This window comes from Panthera leo, chromosome B3 (genome assembly GCF_018350215.1).
Source record: "Panthera leo isolate Ple1 chromosome B3, P.leo_Ple1_pat1.1, whole genome shotgun sequence".
In the NCBI taxonomy this organism is placed as follows: Eukaryota; Metazoa; Chordata; class Mammalia; order Carnivora; family Felidae; genus Panthera; species Panthera leo.
In genome coordinates this window covers 70018555-70033373 of record NC_056684.1, presented here as the reverse complement: position 1 = coordinate 70033373, position 14819 = coordinate 70018555, and the positions used below count along the sequence as shown (strand labels likewise).

At 36.6% G+C, this 14819-nt stretch overlaps 1 protein-coding gene across 1 annotated transcript; it reads left to right on the top strand.

Moving 5' to 3' along the window:
* Positions 1 to 10754: 10754 nt before the first annotated feature.
* Positions 10755 to 12092, top strand: LOC122222570 (olfactory receptor 4K13-like). The gene is made up of 2 exons (XM_042943136.1): positions 10755 to 11661; positions 12010 to 12092. The coding sequence occupies exons 1-2, from the start codon at positions 10755 to 10757 to the stop codon at positions 12090 to 12092; spliced, it is 990 nt and encodes a 329-aa protein (XP_042799070.1).
* Positions 12093 to 14819: the final 2727 nt, after the last annotated feature.

The following is a 14819-nucleotide window of genomic DNA, read 5'->3' as shown; positions in this document are numbered from 1 at the left end:
CTATCCAAAATGACGAAATGGAAGAATTCCCCTCAGAAAAACGTCCAGGAAATAACAACAGCTAATGAAATGATCAAAAATGATTTAAACAATACAAGAGAAAGGGAATTTAGAATAATAGTCATAAAATTAATCGCTGGGCTTGAAAACAGTATAAAGGACAGCAGAGAATCTCTTGCTACAGAGATCAAGGGACTAAGGAACAGCCAGGAGGAGCTAAAAAATGCTATCAATGAGTTGCAAAATAAAATGGAGACAACTACAGCTCGGATTGAAGAGGCAGAGGAGAGAATAGGAGAACTAGAAGATAAAGTTATGGAAAAAGAGGAAGCTGAGAGAAACAGAGATAAAAAAATCCAGGAGTATGAGGGGAAAATTAGAGAACTAAGTGATACACTAAAGAGAAATAATCTATGCATAATTGGTATTCCAGAGGAGGAAGAGAGAGGGAAAGGTGCTGAAGGGGTACTTGAAGAAATAATAGCTGAGAACTTCCCTGATCTGTGGAAGGAAAAGGCATTGAAATCCAAGAGGCACAGAGAACTCCCTTCAGACGTAACTTGAATCGATCTTCTGCACGACATATCATAGTGAAACTGGCAAAATACAAGGATAAAGAGAAAATTCTGAAAGCAGCTAGAGATAAACGTGCTCTAACATATAAAGGGAGACCTATAAGACTCGTGACTGATCTCTCTACTGAAACTTGGCAGGCCAAAAGGAATGGCAGGGTATCTTCAATGTGATGAACAGAAAAAATATGCAGCCGAAAATCCTTTATCCAGCAAGTCTGTAATTTAGAATAGAAGGAGAGATAAAGGTCTTCCCAAACAAACAAAAACTGAAGGAATTTGTCACCACTAAACCAGCCCTACAAGAGATCCTAAGGGGAATCCTGTGAGACAAAGTACCAGAGTCATCCCTACAAGCATGAAACCTAAGGACACCACATTGACTCTAAACCCATATCTTTCTATAAACATTGAATGTAAATGGACTAAATGCGTCAACCAAAAGACATAGGGTATCAAAATGGATAAAAAAACAAGACCCATCTATTTGCTGTCTACAAGAGACTCATTTTAGACCTGAGGACACCTTCAGATTGAGAGTGAGGGGATGGAGAACTACTTATCATGCCACTGGAAGTCAAAAGAAAGCTGGAGTAGCCATACTTATATCAGACAAATTAGACTTTAAATTAAAGGCTGTAACAAGAGATGAAGAAGGGCATTATATAATAATCACAGAGTCTATCCATTAGGAAGAGCTAACAATTATAAATGTCTATGCCCCGAATACAGAAGTCCCAAATATATAAAACAATTACTCATAAACATAAGCAACCTTATTGATAAGAATGTGGTAATTTCAGAGGACTTTAACACTCCGCTTACAGAACTGGATAGATCATCTAGACACAGGGTCAATAAAGAAACAAGGGCCTGAATGATACATTGGATCAGATGGACTTGACAGATATATTTAGAACTCTGCATCCCAAAGCAACAGAATATACTTTCTTCTCGACTGCACATGGAACATTCTCCAAGATAGATCACATACTGGGTCACAAAACAGCCCTTCATAAGTATACAAGAATTGAAATCATACAATGCATACTTTCAGACCACAATGCTATGAAGCTTGAAATCAACCACAGGGAAAAGTCTAGAAAATCTCCAAAAACATGGAGGTTAAAGAACACTCTATTAAAGAATGAATGGACCAACAAGGCAATTAGAGAAGAAATTAAAAAATATATGGAAACAAACGAAAATGAAAATACAAAAATCCAAAAGCTTTGGGATGCAGTGAAGGCAGTCCTGAGAGGAAAATACATTGCAATCCAGGCCTATCTCAAGAAACAAGAAAAATCCCAAATGCAAAATCTAACAGCACACCTAAAGGAAATAGAATCAGAACAACAAAGACAGCCTAAACCCAGCAGAAGAAGAGAAACAATAAAGATCAGAGCAGAAATAAACAATATAGAATCTAAAAAAACTGTAGAGCAGATCAATGAAACCAAGAGTTGGTTTTTTGAAAAAATAAACAAAATTGATAAACCTCTAGCCAGGCTTCTCAAAAAGAAAAAGGAGATGACCCATATAGATAAAATCATGAAATCATGAAATCATGAAAATGGAATTATTACAACCAATCCCTCAGAGATACAAACAATTATCAGGGAATACTAGGAAAAATTATATGCCAACAAACTGGACAACCTGGAAGAAATGGACAAATTACTAAACACCCACACGCTTCCAAAACTCAATCAGGAGGAAATAGAAAGCTTGAACAGACCCATAACCAGCGAAGAAATTGAATCAGTCATCAAAAATCTCCCAACAAATAAGAGTCCAGGACCAGACGGCTTCCCAGGGGAGTTCTACCAGACGTTTAAAGCAGAGATAATACCTATCCTTCTCAAGCTGTTCCAAAAAATAGAAAGGGAAGGAAAACTTCCAGACTCATTCTATGAAGACAGTATTACTTTGATTCCTAAACCAGACAGAGACCCAGTAAAAAAAAGAGAACTACAGGCCAATATCCCTGATGAATATGGATGCAAAAATTCTCAAGAAGATACTAGCAAATCGAATTCAACAGCATATAAAAAGAATTATTCACCATGATCAAGTGGGATTCATTCCTTGGATGCAGGGCTGGTTCAACATTCGCAAATCAATCAACGTGATACAACACATTAATAAAAGAAAAGATAAGAATAATATGATCCTGTCAATCGATGCAGAAAAGGCCTTTGACAAAATTCAGCAACCTTTCTTAATAAAAACCCTCGAGAAAGTCGGGATAGAAGGAACATACTTATAGATCATAAAAGCCATTTATGAAAAGCCCACAGCTAACATCATCCTCAATGGGAAAAAACTGAGACCTTTTTCCCTGAGATCAGGAACACGACAGCGATGGCCACTCTCACCACTGTTGTTTAACATAGTGTTGGAAGTTCTAGCATCAGCTATCAGACAACAAAAGGAAATCAAAGGCATCAAAATTGGCAAAGATGAAGTTAAGCTTTCACTTTTTGCAGATGACATGATATTATACATGTAAAATCAGATAGACTCCACCATAAGTCTGCTAGAACTGATACATGAATTCAGCAAAGTTGTAGGATACAAAATCAATGTACAGAAATCAGTTGCATTCTTATACACTAATAATGAAGCAACAGAAACACAAATAAAGAAACCGATCCCATTCACAACTGCACCAAGAAGCATAAAGTACCTAGGAATAAATCTAACCAAAGATGTAAAATATCTGTATGCTGAAAAGTATAGAAAGCTTATGAAGGAAATTGAAGAAGATATAAAGAAATGGAAAAATATTCTGTGCTCATGGATTGGAAGAATAAATATTGTCAAAATGTCCATACTACCCAAAGCCACCTACACATTCAATGCAATCCCAATCAAAATTGCACCAGCATTCTTCTCAAAGCTAGAACAAGCAATCCTAAAATTTACATGGAACCACAAGAGGCCCCGAATAGTCAAAGTAATTTTGAAGAAGAAGACCAAAGCAGGAGGCATTACAATCCCAGACTTTAGCCTCTACTACAAATCTGTAATCATCAAGACAGCATGGTATTGGCACAAAACCAGACACATAGACCAATGGAATAGAATAGAAACCCCAGAACTAGACCACAAACATATGGCCAACTCATCTTTGACAAAGCAGGAAAGAACATCCAATGGAAAAAAGACAGTCTCTTTAACAAATGGTGCTGGGAGAACTGGACAGCAACATGCAGAAAATTGAAACTAAACCACTTTCTCACACCATTCACAAAAATAAACTCAAAATGGATAAAGGACCTGAATGTGAGACAGGAAACCATCAAAACCCTAGAGGAGAAAGCAGGAAAAGACCTCTCTGACCTCAGCCGTAGCAATTTCTTACTTGACACATCCCCAAAGACAAGGGAATTAAAAGCAAAAATGAACTATTGAGACCTTATGAAGATAAAAATCTTCTGCACAGCAAAGGAAACAACCAACAAAACTAAAAGGCAACCAACGGAATGGGAAAAGATATTTGCAAATGACATATCAGTAAAAGGGCTAGTATCCAAAATCTATAAAGAGCTCACCAAAGTCCACACCTGAAAAACAAATAACCCAGTGAAGAAATGGGTAGAAAATATGAATAGACACTTCTCTAAAGAAGACATCCAGATGGCCAACAGGCACATGAAAAGATGCTCAACGTCGCTCCTCATCAGGGAAATACAAATCAAAACCACACTCAGATATCACCTCATGCTAGTCAGAGTGGCCAAAATGAACAAATCAGGAGACTATAGATGCTGGCGAGGATGTGGAGAAACGGGAACCCTCTTGCACTGTTGGTGGGAATGCAAATTGGTGCAGCAACTCCGGAAAACAGTGTGGAGGTCCTCAAAAAATTAAAAATAGACCTACCCTATGACCCAGCAGTAGCACTGCTAGGAATTTACCCAAGGGATACAGGAGTACTGATGCATTGGGGCACTTGTACCCCAATGTTTATAGCAGCAATCCCAACAATAGCCAAATTATGGAAAGAGCCTAAATGTCCATCAACTGATGAATGGATAAAGAAATTGTGGTTTATAGACACAATGGAGTACTACGTGGCAATGAGAAAGAATGAAATCTGGCCCTTTGTAGCAACGTGGATGGAACTGGAGAGTGTGATGCTAAGTGAAATAAGCCATACAGAGAAAGACAGATACCATATGTTTTCACTCTTATGTGGATCCTGAGAAACTTAACAGAAACCCATGGGGGAGGGGAAGGAAAATAAAAAGGTTAGAGTGGGAGAGAGCCAAAGCATAAGAGACTCTTAAAAACTGAGAACAAACTGAGGGTTGATGGGGGGTGGGAGGGAGGGGAGGGTGGTTGATGGGTATTGAAGAGGGCACCCTTTTGGCATGAGCACTGGGTGTTGTATGGAAACCAATTTGACAATAAACTTCATATATTGAAAAAAATAAAATAAAATAGTTTGTCACAAAATATTTGTAAAAATTCCACACGCCATATTAATATTCCAGACAGAATGAATAAGAAAAGGATGTGTGCCATTACAGACCCATTTTCCTTCCAATCCATTCTTTCCATTTCTACAAATTAGCTCTGTATTACTGCAAGCCCTAATCCATGAAGAAGGCTTTTCCAGCACGCTAAGTCAATTGACCTCCAGATGGTTACAAATGGGTATCAATGTTAGATTAATAAAGAGTGGGAGGAAAGGAGAATAAAAACACACACACACACACACACAAACACACACACACACGCTGCCTTAGCCCAAATGTCTGCAGTAGTTCCTTGGCTCACTCTGGAACTCAGCAACACTTCTGTGACTCTAGTTCGCCTGGTGAAATTGGCCACTACATTTCTCACCTTTGTATACAAGACGCTATACACAGAATAACTCTCTCCTAAAGAAGTCCACACCTTAATCATGGAAACGTGTGAATATGTTAACTAATATGGCAAATAGAACTTTAAAGATATGATTGGTTATAAACCTTGAGATGGGGAGATTATCCTGGATAGTCTGGATGGCCTCAATGTAATGCATGAATATTTAAAAGCATTGAACTTTTCATGAATCCAAAGAAAAAAGAAGCCAGGAAGGATGAGACTTCAGGAAGCTTTGATTCACTGTTTCTGGCTCTGAAGAGGAAGAAGACATGACCAAGGAATATAGGCAATGTCTAGAAAGTGAGAATAACCCCTGACTAAAAATCAGCAAAGAAATGGAGATGTTATTGTACAACAATGTGGAACTAAATTTGGCCCATAGCCAGTATGAGTCTGAGAATGGTTTCTCCCTCAAAGCCTCCAGTAGGGAATATTGTCCTACCAACAACTTGATTGTATCCTAGTAAGACCAATGTTGGATTTTGGACCTACATGACTGTAAAATAATAAATTTGTGTTGAAAGAAGTCCCTATCTTTATGGAAATGTGTTAAGCAAGAAGAAGAAAATGAATACATGATCACACTCTTGGGCTGCGTGCGGTAAGACTGCGTCTTCTCTTGCCCCTCCAGCTTAGTTTTGGTTGTAGGTTCCTGCTGATGATCATCTTTGGTTTCCCTGAACATTTACTGTTAACAACTCAGATATTTTGTCACTTGAGTCCTTGACATCCTTCTGTCACTTTGTCACTTAACATCCGTTTTATATATGTATATTGTCTAACTGACAGCGTTTTAACTATAACTATTTACATTACTAAATGTTAGTATAAAAACTAACACATTTCTAATTAGACTTGAGAAAATGTGAAGTTGGGAGACAAAGGGCATAACTCTCTCAGGAGTGAGCCCTTACAATAAATTTTCACCAAGTAGCTGCGTGATAATACTGTTTACCTACATCTTACCACTTACTTACATCTTTGCCACTTCTACTTGTAAGGAAGGTAGCACAGTGTCACTTAATGAATTCAGGCATCTGTTACTAATGAAGGATGGGAGAAATCTACTCACCAGACTGCATACATGGGCTGGACACATTGCTAAACTGAGCACTGGTAAGGAAAATGAAGAACTGTGATTAGCGCAGGTTAGTGAGATGCAGCCTTGCGGCCAGTGCTGGAAACATCATGGAAGTGCACAGACACCTGATTCCAAGAAAATGAGCTTTCATTTTCAAGAAAGATGGAAGTGTCATGTTTGAGAAACTAACAAGTTACTCTAAAATTCTAGTTAATGGAATATGGCACAAGAAATGTATTAGAAAAATGTTATTAATGTTTGTTGATCCTTTTACCAGTAACCTAAAACAAAGAAGACAATGAACTGGGGAAAAAATTACAAAAGAACTTTCCACAAGAAGCCATGTACCACTCTTATGTGGATCCTGAGAAACTTAACAGAAGACCATGGGGAAGGGGAAGGGGAAAAAAAAGTTAGAGAGGGAGAGAGCCAAACCATAAGAGATTCTTAAAAACTGAGAATAAACTGAGGGTTGATGGGAAGTGGGAGGGAGGGGAGGGTGCGTGATGGGCATTGAGGAGGGCACCTGTTGGGATGAGCACTGGGTGTTGTATGGAATCCAATTTGACAATAAATTTCATATTAAAAAAAAAGAAACCATGTACCATGTAAATATGTAAAAAAATGGAAACAATAGCAATGAAATCAATTATATTTAAGGAAAAGACCATATTAAGTAGGGCATCAAAGTAGGAAATATGCAAACTTACATTTAACAAAACACATGTTACTACCCCCCCCCCCAAAATGTGTTGATGATCAACATGGGAAATTTTTGTTGTGTCATACAAGTAGGTAGATATTTAGAGTGACATATAATCCTTCTGGAAGAAAGACTCAATTTTGTAATTCTGTTTCTTTTTTCTACCTTTCATATTGTTTAATACTGTGAAATCAAAACATCAGTGGAACTTATTTAAACTTAGAAAATAAACCAATTTAATTTAGAATAAAACATTATGAAAATAGTCAAGATCACTCTGAATTAAAAAAGCAATGAGATCAGACTTGCCTTTCCATACATTAATTATACTATAAACTAATGAGTAATAAAATATATAGTACCTCCTCAAAAATTATCAGGGAAACAAAACAGTAAATGGGTGCACCTGAAGAAGAGTCTGATCTATCAGGAAATTTAAAAAGGTTATAAAGAAAGCATAACAAATTCTTAGTGGAATGAAGTATTATTTAATTGCAATGATGGAAAATCATTTCACATTATTTCTCAAAAGTCCAGAGAGATTCAAGTTTAAATGTGAAAATCTCATCCTTAATAAAATGTAGAATTTAAATAATCTAGAATATTTATATTTTTCCTAAATATCACATTTATCAATGCTTTTTGGAGAAAGCAAACTACAGGAAAAGAATGAACATCATGCAAAATTTTCATAATTCAACTCTATTCCTATCTCTCCACTACCACCTGAGTCATGGATTGTTGCCTTTAAAATATTTTCAATTTTATAGATGAAAAATGCATCTCATTTCTGTAATGTGAAAAGTCTTTTTTAATAATCCCAATTACTATTTTACTGCCAGTCTCTGAGGAATCTAAAACAATCAAATGAGTTCTCTCTTTTGTGCCTCCTACCAAGGGATACACATATATACTGCTGTCTTTTGAAGTCCAGAGAAGAAAATAAAGTCACTGAATGATGAAGATTAAGCATCCATTTCATACTGATGTTACTTCTGAGGTCCAAGTGCATACTGGTAGGTTACATAATCCTGACATGCTACTCTACCAATATGCCACGCTGATCGCATTATTTTCATTAGTAACATTAAATGTGTCCATAAATGATACATACATATGCCAAAAATGATAACTGAGGGGAGGACTGAAAGGGGAAAATTAAACTGGAACCAACCTGATCTTGTTACAATTGAAAAAAAATACAAAAATCAAAAAATACTATACCAATAATTACTGGAAAGTAAGATTATGATCCAGCAATCCAGGCCAAATAAATTATTCTTAGAGAAGAGAAATCTAGGTATGTTCTAATTTTTTGGCTACGCATATCAGGTTGAATTAATTTATTCTTTCAGTTATAGCAGAAATATAGAGAAAGTTCCTTTGTTGTTTTTAAAAATGCAAGGATAAAACGCTCGATTCATGACTTTGAAAATAATAGAATGTCACCACTCATAAAATATTGGTGGTATCATTATACTTGTTAGAAATTGCTAGAAAAGCATATGAGAAAATGCAACTTTCCTATGGTAACAGTCTGGAAATGACCAAGTAGTTAAACACTTAATAAGCCAGAAAAAATTAGAAATAGCATCTTGTCTAGAACTTTGTCTTTGCCAGACCCTTGTGTACCTAAAGCTGCACTTATTTCATACTTCAGAGAAATACGGAAGGTCCCAGGACTATAGTTTAGATAAGATCATTGTCTTACAGATGAGTGCAAAGCACAAATAAGAAATATAGATTCACATCTGTGAATGAGAACTAAGATGTCCATTTTTGTTTTATTACCTTGTTAAAGAAGAAATTTTTATGCTATTCTGAATGATAGTGTCAAAAATGGAAGATTATGGGCCATTTACAAGAACTGTGTGTGTTAGTGATAGTAACCATGCATAGACTAGAGAATATGATTAAATGTTTATTATGGTTATCTAGATATACTATATTCTTAAAAATTTTAACTGTGTAACTAAAAGGGTGAAATATACTCCCCAAATCACATATATTCTATTTTCTTTTCTGACAATCTGCATTAGCCCTGGGTCTAGGCTCTCATAAAAGCAAGGAAAAGACTCAAGATCAACAACATGCCTGGAGTAAGACTTGAAAAATAGAGCTAAAATCAGCCAAACAAGGAAGGTCTTAAGTAGGTGAATTTAAATTGATTGAGCACTGACCTATTCTTTTTACTTGTGTGTATTTTTTGAAAGTTCATTTAGCTTGGCTGAATCCACTTCAGTCAGCAAGCAACATAATATCTATGACTTTTTTCCATGTTTGACAAAGGTAAAAGTTAAAGGAACTTTAAAGAAAATAATTGTGAGGAAGTACAAGTTCAAGTAGGCTAAGTAATCCAAGACAGTACTCTCTTCAAAGAATATATCACATTTTAAGTTTTGTTAGGTCATGTTTACAAAGAAAATGTTTCACCATACTCTTTATCCCTCACTAATGGAGGAAAGAGGAACAAGACTACAAAGGAAAACTTCACTAGTCCTACTAGTAGTGATTTAGGTATTTCTATACACTCAGATATATTATAACATATGACTTAACAAATATCAGAGGGTTGCCTGGGTGGCTCAGTCGGTTAAGCATCTGACTTTGGTTCAGGTCATGATCTCACGGCTTGTGAGTTCAAGCTCTGCATTGGGCTCTGTTCTGACAGCTCAGAGACTAGAGCTAGCTTTGGATTCTGTGTCCCCTCCCCTGGTCACACTCTCTCTTTCAAAAATAAAGATTAAAAAATATTACATAAAAATGGTTATTTGATCCAATTTTCCAACAACGGGATAAGAATGCACAGATGGGACACTTTATGTCTGATCATATGAAATGAAGAGTTAGGCAATATTTAGATGAGCATCTGTAGTTTTGAGAGTCAATCTGGGTCATTCAAGTCTAAAAACCTTAATCTTTCCTCAGTAATTGGGTTTGATCTCAGTTAATGATATAACTGTTTCCGCATTCAATCTTCTAACAACAATATGTTCATGAACAATATGTTCATGATGTATAATTAGTGCTTTTCAAGAAGCATAATGCACTTTATGTGATTTCAGCAATATTTAATATGGCAAACTTTTTACTGCATACTGGAATGTCACAAAAAATGTCAGTAAATGCACTTCCTGCAAGAGATAAAATTTATCTTGCTTTTGCCTTCCAAAATTCCTTTATATCATTCTAATAAATTAAATGCTCACACACAGTCTGATCTGCAGCTGAACAAGAAAGGAGAGGTTTTCTCTAATGTCCAACTGACCTTGCCCCTACCAACCAATACACCCATTTTATTTAGTTGTCTCCATTCCCTCCAGTTTATATACTATGTGGTCCAGTGAAATATCTCCTGTAAAATACGAAAGAAGTAGTCATAGTAGCAACAGGGTTGTTTGCCTGGATAAGAGACAGTATGTGAGTAAAGATCAAGTTTATGGACTTGTCAGTCCCTATGACATTCTGTGTGTTTTTCCCTCTTCTAGGCAACCTCTGATAAACTCATACAAAAGGATGAATGGATGTCCCCAACAACAGATCAAGTGTGTCTGAGTTCATCTTGCTGGGACTTTCCACTTCTCGAGAAATTCAAATATTCTTTTTTGCAGTCTTCTTCCTTGTCTATGTAGCCATCATAGTAGGAAACCTCCTCATTGTGATCTCTGTGATAGTTGATACGCATCTTCACTCCCCCATGTATTTCTTTCTGGCAAATTTATCATTTTTTGATTTATGTCTTTCTTCTGCTGCAACTCCCAAAATGATTGCAGACCTCCTTAGAAAACGCAAGACCATCTCCCTGTGGGGCTGCATGGCTCAGATGTTTTTTACGCACTTCTTTGGGGGTGGAGAGATGTCTCTTCTGATAGCTATGGCCATAGACAGGTATGTTGCCATATGCAAGCCCTTGCAGTATCAGACCATTATGAATCGCAGGGTGCTCATCGGGTTTCTGCTGCTCTCATGGGCAATTGGGTCCATACATACCACAAGCCAGATGGTTTTCACTGTAGGTTTACCCTTCTGTGGTCCCAATGTTGTGGACAGCATTTTCTGTGACCTTCCCCTGGTCATCAAGCTTGCCTGCACTGAGACCTATATCCTAGAGCTCTTGGTGATTGCAAATAGTGGACTCCTGTCCCTGATCTGCTTCATTCTCCTGCTCATATCCTACATTGTCATGCTGGTCACCATCTGGCAGCACTCCTCCAGTGCATCCTCTAAGGCAGTGTCCACACTGTCTGCTCACATCACTGTGGTCACTCTCTTCTTTGGTCCTGCTATCTTCATCTATGTTTTCCCGTTCAAGAGTTACTCTGTAGATAAGTTTCTTTCTGTGTTTTACTCTATAATCACCCCTCTCCTTAATCCAATTATTTACACTCTGAGGAATCAAGAAATGAAAGCAGCCATTAAGAGACTCAGTAGCCAGCATATTGGCTCTTGGCTCACTTCCTAAAGAACGTTTATAACAGCTGATTGTTTTGTGTTCTCTGCTATTGGGGTTTTGATATTAAATATCAAATTTAATATTTATCAGAACAATCAAAATTAAAAATTTAAAGACTTTCAATTTCCTCCCTCAAAATTCATGGAATATTAAGGTCAGTTTTATTAAAAATCTAATGGAAAATGTTCATAGCAGTAATTTAATACATAAATTAGTGTGCATTCATTACTTCCTTGTACTTTCTTTTCTTAGAAGTCAGGGAAACGACCCTGATGACTGTTTAAAATATCCAATCATATGTCTTCTTACAAAAATTTTATAGTTTTAATGGCCCAGTATGTAAAAATGGGTAAACTTAGTAAGATAGCACACTATACGGTGTTTATTATCAATTTTTATTTCTAAAGTTATATTAAGTAACTTCATAGGTGTTAAAACATCCATCAATATTTGTTAACCATATGGAGTCTTCACAGAGGCATTGTGATTTGAATGGGGATAAGAATACTTTCTCACTATATAGCCTCAATATGCTAATCATCTTTAGTAGAATGTAAAAAATATGCCTAAAAATAAATGTTTCCAACATACCTTTGTGTACTCAAATAGTTTTCTAAGAATCAATATCAACACAAATATTACAGATTAAAACCATGAACTGCTCAGTGCAGCTTGCTGTACCAGATAACATAAACACAATGATTTTTCAACTGAATTCAGTCATTTATGAAACAGTAAAAAAATATTTACTAGGTACCAAGCACTGTCCAAAGCAATACAGATATATGGTTATGGTTATAGACACAGACCTGGTCCCTGCTCTGGAGAGAATATCAAAGCGAGAGATCTATGTCAGGAGTGGTTGTCTCAGAAGATCATTTTAAGGAGAGATGTTTATACCAACACATTAAGAAAGCCCTAGCATTAGACATTTGTGCAAGGAAAAGAACATTCCAGGAAAAGGCCAGTATACATAGACACTGTGAAGTGAGAAAGAGTTTGTAAGTATTAAAAGTAAACCTTGTGAACGAGATGGATGAATAAAAGGGAAAAGATCTATGCCGAGATTTTTTTTAATTTTTAATGTTTATTTATTTTTGAGAGAGAGAGAGTATGTGTGAGGGGGGAAGGAACAGAGAGAGATGGAGACACAAAATCTGAAGCAGGCTCCAGGCTCTGAGCTGTCAGCAAAGAGCCTGACAGAGGCCTCGAACTCACGAGCTATGAGATCATAAGCTGAAGTTGGATGCTTAAGCCATGGAGCCACCCAGGCACCCCTGTGCTGAGATATTATAGAAGGGAAGAGACCAGAGTTTTCAGGCCTAATGGGTTCCTTTTTATTGCCAATGTAAAGCCATTGAAGTGTTTTGAGAAAGGGAAGGAGGGGATGCCATATTTATTACAGTTTGGTATATACCTCAGTCCTCATAAGTAGAGAATATAATGCATCAAAAGTGAAAGCAAAGGGAATAGTTTTTGGGCTGTTTCAGATAGTAAACCTGAATTTCTTAAATAAACACAAACAATGAGTATGTGGAAACTGTAAAGACTTCCAAAGGCAAAGAGAAAACCTAAAAGTATTTGAACATCTTGGGGACATCTTTTTTGAAGTCGTTTTAAACATTTTTAAATGTCTCAGTTTAAAAATTGTTTTAAATATTTATTTATTTTTGAGAGAGAGAGACAGAGCACAAGTGGGGGGAGGGGCACAGAGAGGGGGAGACAGAATCTGAAGCAGGCTCCAGGCTCGGAGCTGTCAGCACAGAGCCCGACATGGGGCTCGAACCCACAAACCATGAGATCATGACCCGAGCCAAAGTCAGATGTTTAACCGACTGAGCCACCCAGGTGCCCCTAAATGTCTCAGTTTAGAAAAATAATAATATTTTTGTTTGAGTTTTTGATAAAATAAAATAATATTTTTGTTTGAAAATTTTTCTTTGAGTATAGTTGACACACATATTACATTACTTTAAGGTGTACAACACTGGGTTTTGACAAACTTTTACATTATGCTATGCTCAACACAAGTGTAGCTCCATCTGTCACCATAAAACAGTATTGTACTTTCATTGACTGTATTTCTTATACTGTGCCTTTTATTCCTGTGACTTGTTCTTTCCATAACAGGCAACCTGTATCTCCCACTTACCATCACCATCCCCCTACCTGCCTCACCTCTGGCAAGCATTAGTTTGTTCACTGTATTTATATGTCGAATTCTGGTTTTTGTTGTTTTTTTTTAACTCATTTATTTTGTTTTTAGATTCCACATATGAGTGAAATCATATGGCATTTGTCTTTCTCTGACTTATTTCACTTAACATCCTGTAGATCATTATGTTGTTGCAAATGGCAAGACTCCATTCTGTTTTATGGCTGAGTAATATTCCTCTCTCTCTCTCTCTCTCTCTCTCTCTCTGTGTGTCTCTGTGTCTCTGTGTGTGTGTGTGTGTGTGTGTGTGTGTGTGTGTGTGTGCATGCACATGTATAATATCTTCCTTATCCATTCATCTAGTAACGGACACTTTGGTTGCTTCCATATCTTGGATATTATAAATAATGCTACAATAAATGTAGGGGTGCATAAATCTTTTCAAATTAGTGTTTTCATTTTCTTTGGTTAAATATCCAACAGTGGAATTACTAGATAACATGGTAATTCTATTTTTAATTTTTAGAGAAATCTCCATAATGTTTTCCACAGTGCCTGTACATTACATCCCACCAACAGAGGTAGGTGCACAAGGTTCCTTTTTCTCCACATCCTCACCAACAATCGTTATGTCTTGTCTTTTTTATTCTAGCCATTCTGACAAGTTTAAGGTATTATGTCATTGTGGTTTTGATTTGCATTTCCCTGATGATTAGTCATGTTGGGCACTTTTGCATGAGCCTGTTGACCATCTATACGGCTTCTTTGGAAAATGTCTGTTCAGGTCCTCTGACCATTTTTGTCAGATTTTTTCCTTTTTGTGTGTTCAGTTGTATGAATTCTTTACATATTTTGGGTATCAACCCCTTATTGGATATATTACTTGCAAAAACCTTCCCCCAGCCAGTACAATAACTTTCTGTATTGTTGATGGTTTTCTTTGCAGTGCAAAAGCTTTACAATGTACTTTGCATATC